Raw genomic sequence first — 14,081 nt, forward strand, 5'->3', positions numbered from 1 at the left:
AACCGCCTTTACGTGTGGAAACGATTTTCCTAAAATACCTTTCAAATCTTTTCCTACCGAACTGGATGGATAAACAGCAGCTTACTGCTAACACAGGAGCTATAGAACAATATAGTGCTGCAGTATAATGCTAACTGCTAACACAGGAGCTATATAACAATATAGTGCTGCAGTATAATGCTAACTGCTAACACAGGAGCTATAGAACAATATAGTGCTGCAGTATAATGCTAACTGCTAACACAGGAGCTATAGAACAATATAGTGCTGCAGTATAATGCTAACTGCTAACACAGGAGCTATAGAACAATATAGTGCTGCAGTATAATGCTAACTGCTAACACAGGAGCTATAGAACAATATAGTGCTGCAGTATAATGCTAATTGCTAACACAGGAGCTATAGAACAATATAGTGCTGCAGTATAATGCTAACTGCTAACACAGGAGCTATAGAATAATATAGTGCTGCAGTATAATGCTAACTGCTAACACAGGAGCTATAGAGAGACAGAAAGAAAGAGAGAGAGAAAGATAGAGAGAGAGAGAGAGAGAGAGAGAGAGAGAGAGACAGAGAGAGGGAGAGAGAGAGAGAGAGACAGAGAGAGAGAGAGAGAGAGGGAGAGAGAGAGAGAGATCAAAGAGAGAGAGAGAGCGAGACATCAAAGATGATAGGACTGTGCATGTCATAGAGATCACCTAATTCTATTGAATGATGTGGTGCATGTAGTCTGGGCTGATGTAACATATGTTAGAGATAGTAAACATGTATTAAAATGTCACTCCACATTGATATATTAGTTGAAAATACAAAATACAGATTTAAAAGCCACACCGTGGAACCACTCAAATAGAGTTGACACGCTACATTAAGTCATAGGCAAAACATAGTACGTGATGTCATTTGGAATCAGCAGATGTGATCTTATATATCTTGCTGATCTAGCCAGGCACTGTACGGTTTCTGTTACTCAGAGGTGGCTGTGACAGATGCACCATGACACATCATCTTGGGTTTAATGAACAGAATATTTACAGATACAGTAGTTGGTTGCTTCAGTCTTTATCTGGTAGAGAACAAATAGTGACCTCTGCTGTTAAATGTTGGTCAAACAGCTGTTCCCAAAAAAAACAAAACATATATTTGTATTTAAATACACACGATAAGCCTACAATTTGACAAAGAAATCCACCGAATTTGATAAAACTGCATTGTTGGTTAAGGGCTTGTAGGTAAGCATTTCACGGTAAGGTCTACCTGTTGTATTCGGCGCATGTGACAAAATGCAATTTTTATTTGAATTTTGATTTGAGAGTGGATTGATAACGTTGGTTAATACTATCTCAGAAAGTAATGCCGTATAAAGACTGTAGATGTCGCTGTTGGAGAGATTGAGTTTTGAGTCAAAGATAGTGAGGAAACGAGAAAGCCGACATATTTATTTCTCAAAATTCGTTAGTGGCACAGACATAAATAATACTATTTTCATAAATCACACGTATACAAATAACGTATGAATAGCTATATTTTGAATAGGTGCATCGTCTTGTCTGAAATAATTTATCATTGTCTGAAAACAATTGCTGAATATTGGCTATGCGGGAACTTTTGTCGTCGAATATCTTTGCTCCTGCGGTCACGTGCCTGCAAACATTTAGAACAGGAAGTGATACTGTAGCATCAAGGAACCCACAATAAAATCCACAACAATGAGATTATTTAGATAGCTTCAGGTTTACTTCAGTTGTAAAGAAGCATCCAAGCTCTCGGAAAGATACACTCTTTCAGCCATTGAAGAGAAGAAGGGCCCTGCGGTGGAGGTTTTGTTAACAGGCTAACTTGAGTCGAAGTCGGACCAAGCCCCAAAATGACTGCATCTGTGTTTTTCGGGTGTACATTCATCGCTTTCGGCCCTGCCATTGCACTGTTCTTGTTTACTATTGCCAGGGACCCACTCCGAGTGATATTTCTTATCGCCGGGTAAGTAGCTAGTGTAACGTTAACTAAATAAATAGATAGCAAGCAAACCATCTAGATTTGGATAGTGTAGCCTTCTAGCCAACAGCAGTTAGCTGTTTATTAGAACTAGGTAGCCCAAAGGCTAATGCTAAATCACAAACAAAACCTCTTCTTTTTGGTCACACATTTCCGGACATGTGCTTTTGCTGTATTATAATTATTGACTGTTAAGTTTCTGCAAATATTAAACACAAACCACTGTTAGTTGGAGAGCTACTGGTCGCGCAATGTTTTGTTCCAGCCCAGCACTAAACCTAAATAGTCGCACATGCGCGACTACAGGTACCCCCCCTGTTTTTCTTTTACATTTTGTGGAGCACCCGTAGAATGTTTTGTTACACAGTACAGTCATTCATGTATGTACTAGTTAGCTAAATATTATGTATGTGGCTATATGAGAAGTGTACAATGTGTATGACAGGGGTACCTTGCTATGTATGTATTATGTTGTGTGTGTTGACCAGTGTCTATTTTGTATACAGTAGTACTATGTGTCTAAAAAAAATCCTATTTGGAGACAAGTTCATCCAATCCTAAACTCTGTCCATTTCAGTGTGTGTGATGAACCTTATTTAATGAGTGTTTCTATACCTAGTGTTAAACTCGTGTTTTTCTTCTTCTCTCTTTCCCAGGGCGTTCTTCTGGTTGTGTTCTCTGCTGCTGTCTTCACTAGTGTGGTTCATCACCGTTCAGATCAGCAACAAAGAGAGTTCCTCCCAGCAGAAAGGACTGCTCATATTCGGGGTGGTGCTCTCCGTGCTGCTGCAGGAGACTTTCCGCTTTGGCTACTACAAGCTGCTAAAGTAAGTCGCAGACCTGGGCTCATTTGCTTTAGCCTGTGTGGAGTGCTACATAGTCAGTGATGGCCGTTTTTTAACGTCACCTATGGGTCAATTTAAGCCCGACAGGCTCAAATCAAACCCAGATAAAGTATTTGAAATGATTTCAAATAGTATTTGAACCCAGGTGTAATAAGCCTATCCCATGACCTGCTCAGCGATGCTGCTGCTCTACATTCTGGTCTTATATCCCTCAGGGGGTTTTTTCCAGACTGTAACAGAGAAGAAGTCCATTGTTGAGAGGAATATCAGTGTTTTCAGAAAGTATTCACACCCTTTTTGAGTTATTCCACCTTTTGTTTTAAAATGGATAACATTTTATATTATTGGTCTCTGGCCTTGTGGAGATGTGGATTTATGCCCAACTCGTCACGAATGCACACTAAACTTCTGTTAGAACGCTCTATTTTAATATAGGGCCTATTTCCCTTATGCATTCTGCCATTTCTTCCTAGAAGGGGCGGCAGGGTAGCCTAGTGGAGCGTTGGACTAGTAACCGGAAGGTTGCAAGTTCAAACCCCCGAGCTGATAAGGTCGTTCTGCCCCTGAACAAGGCAGTTAACCCACTGTTCCTAGGCCGTCATTGAAAATAAGACCTGCCTAGTTAAATAAAGGTAAAATAAAAAAAATAAGCATTATACTGCAGCACTACATTATTCTATAGCTCCTGTGTTAGCAGTTAGCATTATACTGCAGCACTATATTATTCTATAGCTCCTGTGTTAGCAGTTAGCATTATACTGCAGCACTATATTGTTCTATAGCTCCTGTGTTAGCAGTTAGCATTATACTGCAGCACTATATTGTTCTATAGCTCCTGTGTTAGCAGTTAGCATTATACTGCACGGCTATATTATTCTATAGCTCCTGTGTTAGCAGTTAGCATTATACTGCAGCACTATATTATTCTATAGCTCCTGTGTTAGCAGTTAGCATTATACTGCACGGCTATATTGTTCTATAGCTCCTGTGTTAGCAGTAAGCTGCTGTTTATCCATCCAGTTCGGTAGGAAAAGATTTGAAAGGTATTTTAGGAAAACCGTTTCCACACCTAAAGGCGGTTATTTTCCTGTCTCTAGCCGGCCAGAGTGAAACGTTGTTTCGGTGCACAGAATCATCGTAACACTCACGAGTTAGAGATTCTGTTTCATGCTGTTAATGCTTGCCTTTATTCAGACTTCTCATATTGGATCAGAGCTCCGTGTGTCTTGTCTGTGTCGTTTATTTGTGCGGCAGGAGCGCGCCCGCCGTTGCTCCCCACTATATGTTACTGGGTTGCCGTCATTCGCCGGTTCCGTTCATGTAAGAATTCATGATTGATGTTTAACGTGTGCCCAATTTTTAAAGGGTACGTGGAAGTGGTTCCGTCTGTTTTAGACAGGATGTAGTAATGGGGTAATTAATGAGGACGACAGTTGAATTTTGTTTACCAGTTATGTGCATACTCGTCATTGGACATGGGTATGGCCCACCAGTTTTGGGATTTCTGGGTAGATTGGGGAGGGTGCTTGAGCCAGATCCACCCTCTACCTATAAGAGCTATGGAAGCTACAGGATAAGCCCGTTGATTTAGTTTGAGAAGTCTATTGTCTACCTGTTTGTGTTGTCAATAGGAATTGCTGGCTATCACACCTTTGCACCAGGACCTTCTGCATCCTTCTGAATATTTGCCCTCAAGACCGCATCTCTACGTTACCCAATGGTTACACACAATACCTCATTTCAAAATGGAATTATGTTTTTTCAAAAAAATTTACAAAATTAAAAAACGAAAAGCTGAAATGTCTTGAGTCAGTAAGTATTCAACCCTGTTGTTATGGCAAACGTTCAGGAGTAACAATGGGTTTAAATAAGTTGCATGGACTCACTCTGTGTGCTATAAATGGTGTTTAAGAAGATTTTTGAATGAATACCTCATCTTTGTACCCCACACATACAATTATCTGTAAGGTCCCTCAGTCGAGCAGTGGATTTGAAACACAGATTCAACCACAAAGATCAAGGAGATTTTCCAACGCCTCACAAAGAAGGGCACCTATTGGTAGATGAAATAAAAAAAGCAGACGTTGAATATCCCTTTGAGCATGGTGAAGTTATTAATTACACTTTGGATGGTGTATCAATACACCCCATTCACTACAAAGATACAGGCGTCCTTCCTAACGCAGTTGCCAGAGAGGAAAGAAACCACTCAGGGATTTCACCATGAGGCCAATGGTGACTTTAAAACAGTTACAGAGTTTAATGGCTGTGATAGGAGAAACCTGAGGATGGGATCAACATCATTGTAGTTACTCCACAATACTAACCTAAATGACAGAGTGAAAAGAAGGAAGTCTTTAATAAAAAATATTCCAAAACATGCATCCAACAAGGCACTTAAGTAATACTGAAAAGAATGTGGCAAAACGCTCAACTTTTTCTCCTGAAAACAAAGTGTTATGTTTGGGGCAAATACAACAGATTACTGAGTACCACTCTCCATGTTTTCAAGCATAGTGGTGGCTGCTTCATGTTATGGGTATGGCTTGTAATTGTTAAGGACGAGTTTTTCAGGATAAAAAATAAATGGAATGGTGCTAAGCACAGGCAAAATCCTAGAGGAAAACCTGGTTCAGTCTGCTTTCCACCAGACACTGGGAGATGAATTCACCTTTCAGCAGGACAATAACCTAAAACACAATGCCAAATCTACACTGGAGTTGCTTACCAAGATGACGGTGAATGGCCGAGTTATAGTTTTGACTTAATGATAGCGGATGGACGCTTAATGATAGCGGATGGACGCTTAATGATAGCGGATGGACGCTTAATGATAGCGGATGGACGCTTAATGATAGCGGATGGACGCTTAATGATAGCGGATGGACGCTTAATGATAGCGGATGGACGCTTAATGATAGCGGATGGACACTTAATGATAGCGGATGGACACTCAGTGATTCGACGATAGTTTGACTTAGTTTTTAGTGTTGGAGAAACGTGGAAACTGTAGTATAATGAAGGGTTGGGTTTGGGTGCTACTATATTTGATGATACTGTAGTTTGATTGTTGTGCTATTTCTTTGTTTTACAGGAAGGCAAACGAAGGCTTGCTCATGTTGAGTGCAGAGGAAACGATGCCGATCTCCATACGGCAACTAGCCTATGGTATGTGGAGGAAGACCGAAAATTACCTCGTGCATAACATTATGAATAGAAGCAGATGGAAGATATTAGCGATTATGAATAGAAGCAGATGGAAGATATTAGATTATGAATAGAAGCAGATATTAGCGATTTATGAGTAGAAGCAGATGGAAGATATTAGAGATTATGAATAGAAGCAGATGGAAGATATTAGCTTTGAGGCAGAGTTTTGTAGCCTCTGTGGTAGCAGTTATCATGGTTCATATTACATTAAAACCCTCATAGCTGTTATTTTAGACCGTAGAGTGCCATTACATCTTTCCCTGTTGTTGTCTGTCTCCCCAGTGTCTGATAGTGTCTCTGTTTTCCCCAGTGTCTGGGCTGGGGTTCGGCTTCATGAGTGGAGCGTTCTCAATGGTCAATATCCTGGCCGATTCTGTTGGCCCCGGCACCATTGGTATCCATGGAGACTCCCAACACTACTTCCTGTCCTCAGGTACTGTATGAGTCTGCCATGTTTTAAAATGTACTTAATAGCCTGATACCACACAGGAAGACATGTTTTATTTCACTAACTTTCCTGACGGTAGTCTTTTATTTTTATTTATTTTTATATTTTACCCTCCTTTACTCCCCAATTTCATGAGATCCAATTTTCATCTTGTCTCATCGCTGCAACTCCCTAATGGGCTCGGGAGAGGCGAAGGTCGAGTCACGTGTCCTCCGAAACATGACCCAACAAACCGTGCTTCTTAATACACGCTCACTTAACCCGGGAAGTCAGCCGCACCAATGTGTCGGAGGAAACGCAGTTCTACTGACGACCGAAGTCAGCCTGCAGGTGCCCGGCCAGCCACAAGGTGCTCGCGCAACCCAACGAGCGGCTGCGTTGCCAAGGGCAAAAATTGAAGTCCTTTCTATTGGTGACGCAGATCGCGCTGCAAGTCCTGCCTCTCTCATCTCATTGGTTTATAGAAGCAGGTACCCACGTGCCATCTCCTCATTGGTTTATAGAAGCAGGTACCCACGTGCCATCTCCTCATTGGTTTATAGAAGCAGGTACCCACGTGCTGTGCCATCTCATTGGTTATACCCACGTGGGTGACTGAAAGACTAATGAGGTCGGTGGCGGTAATGCACCTAATTTTACGAAAGTCTCAAATCGCAATATAAAGTCCAGAGAAGAAAAAACCTGGAAGCAGGAGAGATGACTAGAAACGATTCGCTTGACAGTTTTATGTGTGGATTAATTGTCGGAGTAGAGGACCTTGTGCATTTCAGGTAAAATAACAACTCAATGTTTATATCCCAGGACAAATTAGCTAGCAACAGCAAGCTAGCTAAATAGGACAAATTAGCTAGCAAGTGCAAGCCAGCTAGATAAATTGCCATGAATGTTTAATGCTTCTCGACCTCTCCCCAAATTAATGTAATTGGTTCAGAGTTTGTTTTGATATTTTAACATGCGTGTCTTGAACGCGTTTGGTGTGGAGGGACAAAATACAGTTATGCACGATGGCGCACACGTACGACGGTTTGGGTTCCGTGTTAGACCGCTGCATCACTAGGGAGGCCTAGTAGTCATTTTTCTGATTGACTTGAGGCTAACTCTGTCTCCTTATAGCCTTCATGACCATGGCCATCATCCTGAGGCTAACTCTCTCTCTGTCTCCCCTACGGCCTTCATGACCATGGCCGTCATCCTGAGGCTAACTCTGTCTCCCTACAGCCTTCATGACCATGGCCATCATCCTGAGGCTAACTCTCTCTCTGTCTCCCCTACGGCCTTCATGACCATGGCCATCATCCTGAGGCTAACTCTCTCTCTGTCTCCCTATAGCCTTCATGACCATCATCCTGAGGCTAACTCTGTCTCCCTACAGCCTTCATGACCATGGCCATCATCCTGAGGCTAACTCTCTCTCTGTCTCCCCTACAGCCTTCATGACCATGGCCATCATCCTGAGGCGAACTCTCTCTCTGTCTCCCTACAGCCTTCATGACCATGGCCATCATCCTGAGGCTAACTCTCTCTCTGTCTCCCCTACAGCCTTCATGACCATGGCCATCATCCTGAGGCTAACTCTCTCTCTGTCTCCCCTACAGCCTTCATGACCATGGCCATCATCCTGCTCCACATGTTCTGGGGTGTGGTGTTCTTTGATTCCTGTGAGAAACAACACTGGTGGTCTCTGGCTGTGGTCGTCATCAGCCACCTCCTCGTCTCCTGTCTGGTAAGTCAGAAAAGAGACAGAAAGGATGGCTGGATGGATAGATAGACCGATACAGTAGATCATTGTGTTCATGCTGTAGGTGGACTTGACTGATGGGTTGATGAATAAATACTCAGAAGTAAATGTGTGTTGGCAGTAGTCTTACATCCTAGTACTTTTTCTTAGTAACTTAGTAACATGTTCATCCCCGTTGGGACGTGATGTCACAAAGGCTCCTCCACTGATTCCTGTCCTTCACCACAGCACTTCAAATGGGACAAAACATGTCCCCATAGTAACTCAGCCGTTGTTGTCATGTCTCTCCCCAGACGTTCTAGAACCCTCAGTATTTTCTTTCTCCCAGAGGTTCCTGAACCAGAACCTTCTGTAGGAATTTCCCCAGAGATCCAAAACTCATCAGTCTTTGTTATTTCTCTCCCCAGACGTTCTAGAACCCTCAGTATTTTCTTTCTCCCAGAGGTTCCTGAACCAGAACCTTCTGTAGGAATTTCCCCAGAGATCCAAAACTCATCAGTCTTTGTTATTTCTCTCCCCAGACGTTCTAGAACCCTCAGTATTTTCTTTCTCCCAGAGGTTCCTGAACCAGAACCTTCTGTAGGAATTTCCCCAGAGATCCAAAACTCATCAGTCTTTGTTATTTCTCTCCCCAGATGTTCTAGAACACTCAGTATTTTCTTTCTCCCAGAGGTTCCTGAACCAGAACCTTCTGTAGGAATTTCCCCAGAGATCCAAAACTCATCAGTCTTTGTTATTTCTCTCCCCAGACGTTCTAGAACCCTCAGTATTTTTTTTTCTCCCAGAGGTTCCTGAACCAGAACCTTCTGTAGGAATTTCCCCGGAGATCCAAAACTCATCAGTCTTTGTTATTTCTCTCCCCAGACGTTCTAGAACCCTCAGTATTTTTTTTTCTCCCAGAGGTTCCTGAACCAGAACCTTCTGTAGGAATTTCCCCGGAGATCCAAAACTCATCAGTCTTTGTTATTTCTCTCCTAGACATTCCAGAACCCTCAGTACGTGGGCAGCCTGGTTCCCACCTACATCATCGTGTTCCTCGTGGGTCTCTGGGCGTTCTTCTGCTCCGGGGGATCTCTCCGGAACCTTAAACTCTGCCTTACCTGCAAAGACAAGGACTTCCTGTTGGCCAACCACCGGCCCAGATAACAGAACACCACTAAAGACACACACACACACACACACTGTATGGGGACGCTATCCAACAGGACACAAACAAATAAATAAGTTAAAGACAAACTGGGTCAATTATATGTCTCTGTTGTAGTCCAGAGTAAATATTGTTTAAACACCTTTTTTATTTAGTGAAGGGCAGATGTATTACACTGCATTAGTAATATAATAATCTAGGGGATCCTTCTTTTGTTACCACTACATCCTTGGCAGACACTGCTCAGAACGGTTGATTAACTGTTTACAGATGGACGAGGGAACGTTGACGAACACATTTTATCTGTGTGTAGTTTTAAAATGTAGGGTATGTAGTTCCTTAACGAGACGGTACCTATTTGACACCAGACGGGTCTCTGGATCTGTGCCTTCTACAGTAATGATGAGGCAGCTTAGTGTTTTGGCCCTGTATCCATAAAGCATCCGAGTAGAAGCGCTGATCTAGGATCAGACACCCCCCCCATGTCCATGTAATTTTATTCATTATAATCTAGGATCAGACCCCCCCCCCCCCCCATGTCCATGTAATTTTATTCATTATAATCTAGGATCAGACCCCCCCCCCCCCCATGTCCATGTAATTTTATTCATTATAATCTAGGATCAGACCCCCCCCCCCCATGTAATCTTATTCGTTATAATCTAGGATCAGACCCCCCCCCCACATGTCCATGTAATCTTATTCATTATAATCTAGGATCAGACCCCCCCCCCCCATGTGATCTTATTGGTTCTGATCTGAAAGGCTAAACTGATCCTACAGTAGATCAGCAGGTCGAAACTGATCCTACAGTAGATCGGCAGGTCTAAACTGATCCTACAGTAGATTGGCAGGTCTAAACTGATCCTACAGTAGATCGGCAGGTCTAAACTGATCCTTCAGCAGATCGGCAGGTCTAAACTGATCCTTCAGCAGATCGGCAGGTCTAAACTGATCCTACAGCAGATCGGCAGGTCTAAACTGATCCTACAGCAGATCGGCAGGTCGAAACTGATCCTACAGCAGATCAGCAGGTCTAAACTGATCCTACAGCAGGTCTAAACTGATCCCACAGTAGATCAGCGGGTCTAAACTGATCCTACAGTAGATCAGCAGGTCTAAACTGATCCTACAGCAGGTCTAAACTGATCCCACAGTAGATCAGCGGGTCTAAACTGATCCTTCAGCAGATCGGCAGGTCGAAACTGTTCCTACAGTAGATCAGGAGGTCTAAACTGATCCTTCAGTAGATCAGCAGGTCTAAACTGTTCCTACAGTAGATCAGGAGGTCTAAACTGATCCTACAGCAGATCAGCAGGTCTAAACTGATCCTACAGTAGATCAGCAGGTCTAAACTGATCCTACAGTAGATCAGCAGGTCTAAACTGATCCTACAGTAGATCAGCAGGTCTAAACTGATCCTACAGTAGATCAGCAGGTCTAAACTGATCCTACAGCAGATCGGCAGGTCTAAACTGATCCTACAGCAGGTCTAAACTGATCCTACAGCAGGTCTAAACTGATCCTACAGTAGATCAGCAGGTCTAAACTGATCCTACAGCAGGTCTAAACTGATCCTACAGTAGATCAGCAGGTCTAAACGGATCCTACAGTAGATCAGCAGGTCTAAACTGATCCTACAGTAGATCAGCAGGTCTAAACTGATCCTACAGTAGATCAGCAGGTCTAAACTGATCCTACAGTAGATCAGCAGGTCTAAACTGATCCTACAGCAGATCGGCAGGTCTAAACTGATCCTACAGCAGGTCTAAACTGATCCTACAGCAGGTCTAAACTGATCCTACAGCAGGTCTAAACTGATCCTACAGTAGATCAGCAGGTCTAAACTGATCCTACAGCAGGTCTAAACTGATCCTACAGTAGATCAGCAGGTTTAAACTGATCCTACAGCAGGTCTAAACTGATCCTACAGTAGATCAGCAGGTCTAAACTGATCCTACAGTAGATCAGCAGGTCTAAACTGATCCTACAGCAGATCGGCAGGTCGACTATGAGATGCTTTATAAATAGACGGCCCTAGATTGTCTTTGTAAATGAACCTTTAAGTGTTTCATCGATATCAGACCTGTGATGTTTTGAATCCAGTTCGTGTTTCTGTCTCCTGCTGTGTTAGTCGTCAGTCTTGCAGGGCAGTCTGGCAGGGCAGTCTGGCAGGGCAGCCGTGTCGTTCTCCTGTTTTAGATGAGTCGGTAGTACGATACAATACAGCAGTGTTTTGCATATCAACAACTTACTTTCCGTAAACTCCCCCCAAACAAAAGCAAATTCCTCCGGAGAACGAAAGCAGCATATTAGGATGACATTGAGTTAGGATTTTTTGTTTGTTTGTTGTAAACATTAAGTTATGAGCTGCTTCAAAAATGAAGTTCTGATTGAAACTGAAAATATGTCAGATGTGGTGTGTTTGTTGTTTGATAGTCCAGATGAATATATTCGGCCTAAAACCTACACAAATATAAATATTGACCTGATGATGATGATGATGATGAGTGTTTTTATATGAATGATGTGCTTTACATACTGATTTAGTGCTGCTAAGCTAAATGTTTATTTTATTTGTATTCATCACACTGACCTCAAGGGTTGGTCTGATCTAGTTGGCTTTAGGACGGGTGTTTATGGGTTGGACATACAGGGGGTCGGTTTCCCCAGACCCAGGTTAACCTTATTTCTGGACTGAAAAGCACTTTTAACTTAAAAAAAAAAAATCTCAACTGAGAATGTTTTATTTTATTTTTAGAAGTGGCTTAACTTTTTGTCTGAGTAAACAGACCCAAACTGTAGCACCCTGTTCAGTCCTGACTTCTATTTTAGTCAAATATTCCCATTGAAATCAATGCAAACTGATGATGATCCTCCCTTTTCAAATATTCCCATTGAAATCAATGCAAACTGATGACGATCCTCCCTTTTCAAAGAAGACATGCCCTTGAGGAACAAATGATTGAATATGTACATGTACCATGTTGTTGTTGATGAATTAGCTGATTCTTCTAGGCAGTGAGGAAGACCTGTGGGGAAACAAACAATCCTTTAGAGATCTCAACGGAAGTTAGTTTAAACTAGGCTGCAATAATTTAGTGACAAAATGAAACGAGTCACCTCACTTGTGGTTTTAAAATGTTTTTCCCTGACCTGGGTCATATATATGGAGCTGTACAGTTTTAACATAATAGTGGAGAACTCCCAGCCAATAGTATCAGCCTCTCAGGGTTGAAGGTCACTGATATGCAAATGAGCTGTATGTTCCTGTTTTGACTTGTGCCTGCGTGCACCCTGTTATTTCACCATGCTTCTGTATTGATATAAATGTAAAAGTAGTAGCACGTCGTTCTCAAGTTAATTCTACCGTGTCATCAAGAGCACAACAACCTGTATGTACATAGGTGATGACAAAACTGTTCCCTCTGATTAAAAAAAAAAAATGTGTATATAATATTGTTTCTAAATGACTATTTAACCCTCTATGATGTTACATCTCCTAGTTTCCATTGTACATAGGAAAATAAAACTGTTAAAGAAACGTTGGAGGTCCTTTAACATCTGATGGAGTTATGTCTTGTGTTGGGCTGATGGAGTTGGGTCTTGTGTTGGGCTGATGGAGTTGGGTCTTGTGTTGGGCCGATGGAGTTGGGTCTTGTGTTGGGCTGATGGAGTTGGGTCTTGTGTTGGGCTGATGGAGTTGGGTCTTGTGTTGGGCTGATGGAGTTGGGTCTTGTGTTGGGCTGATGGAGTTGGGTCTTGTGTTGGGCTGATGGAGTTGGGTCTTGTGTTGGGCTGATGGAGTTGGGTCTTGTGTTGGGCCGATGGAGTTGGGTCTTGTGTTGGGCCGATGGAGTTGGGTCTTGTGTTGGGCCGATGGAGTTGGGTCTTGTGTTGGGCTGATGGAGTTGGGTCTTGTGTTGGGCCGATGGAGTTGGGCCGATGGAGTTGGGTCTTGTGTTGGGCTGATGGAGTTGGGTCTTGTGTTGGGCCGATGGAGTTGGGTCTTGTGTTGGGCCGATGGAGTTGGGTCTTGTGTTGGGCTGATGGAGTTGGGTCTTGTGTTGGGCCGCGGTCCTTTAACCAACCTGAGTGAACTCTACTCTCACCACTGTAGAGTCAGGTTCATCATAACCATCCTGAGTGAACTCTCTCTACTCTCATCACTGTAGAGTCAGGTTCATCATAACCAACCTGAGTGAACTCTCTCTACTCTCATCACTGTAGAGTCAGGTTCATCATAACCATCCTGAGTGAACTCTCTCTACTCTCATCACTGTAGAGTCAGGTTCATCATAACCATCCTGAGTGAACTCTCTACTCTCACCACTGTAGAGTCAGGTTCATCATAACCAACCTGAGTGAACTCTCTCTACTCTCACCACTGTAGAGTCAGGTTCATCATAACCAACCTGAGTGAACTCTCTACTCTCACCACTGTAGAGTCAGGTTCATCATAACCAACCTGAGTGAACTCTCTACTCTCACCACTGTAGAGTCAGGTTCATCATAACCAACCTGAGTGAACTCTACTCTCACAACTGTAGAGTCAGGTTCATCATAACCAACCTGAGTGAACTCTCTCTACTCTCATCACTGTAGAGTCAGGTTCATCATAACCATCCTGAGTGAACTATTCTGCCCATCAAGGGTACTTTCAGCAGGGCCAAGGGAGATAACAAAAGCCTGTAGCAC

General features: G+C 42.8%; 1 protein-coding gene and 1 long non-coding RNA gene across 18 annotated transcripts; both read left to right on the forward strand.

Annotated features, from left to right (window-relative positions):
• The first annotated feature begins 1,607 nt into the window (after positions 1 to 1,607).
• Positions 1,608 to 9,473, forward strand: aph1b (APH1B gamma secretase subunit). Its single transcript, XM_036963692.1, has 6 exons — positions 1,608 to 1,980; positions 2,652 to 2,822; positions 5,935 to 6,008; positions 6,361 to 6,483; positions 8,094 to 8,221; positions 9,215 to 9,473. The coding sequence occupies exons 1-6, from the start codon at positions 1,868 to 1,870 to the stop codon at positions 9,380 to 9,382; spliced, it is 777 nt and encodes a 258-aa protein (XP_036819587.1). The 5' UTR covers positions 1,608 to 1,867; the 3' UTR covers positions 9,383 to 9,473.
• A 584-nt stretch (positions 9,474 to 10,057) lies between these two features.
• LOC118944436 lies at positions 10,058 to 12,934 on the forward strand. 17 transcript variants are annotated; one of them, XR_005039710.1, is made up of 4 exons: positions 10,062 to 10,521; positions 10,672 to 11,171; positions 11,216 to 11,245; positions 11,320 to 12,934. It is a non-coding gene; the product is annotated as an uncharacterized LOC118944436 (long non-coding RNA). The 17 variants fall into 17 exon arrangements; XR_005039715.1 differs by having other exon boundaries at positions 11,216 to 11,223; positions 11,298 to 12,934; XR_005039703.1 differs by having other exon boundaries at positions 10,058 to 10,439; positions 10,492 to 10,521; positions 10,672 to 12,934.
• The last annotated feature ends 1,147 nt before the right edge of the window (positions 12,935 to 14,081 follow it).

This window comes from Oncorhynchus mykiss, chromosome 26 (assembly GCF_013265735.2).
Source record: "Oncorhynchus mykiss isolate Arlee chromosome 26, USDA_OmykA_1.1, whole genome shotgun sequence".
NCBI lineage: Eukaryota > Metazoa > Chordata > Actinopteri > Salmoniformes > Salmonidae > Oncorhynchus > Oncorhynchus mykiss.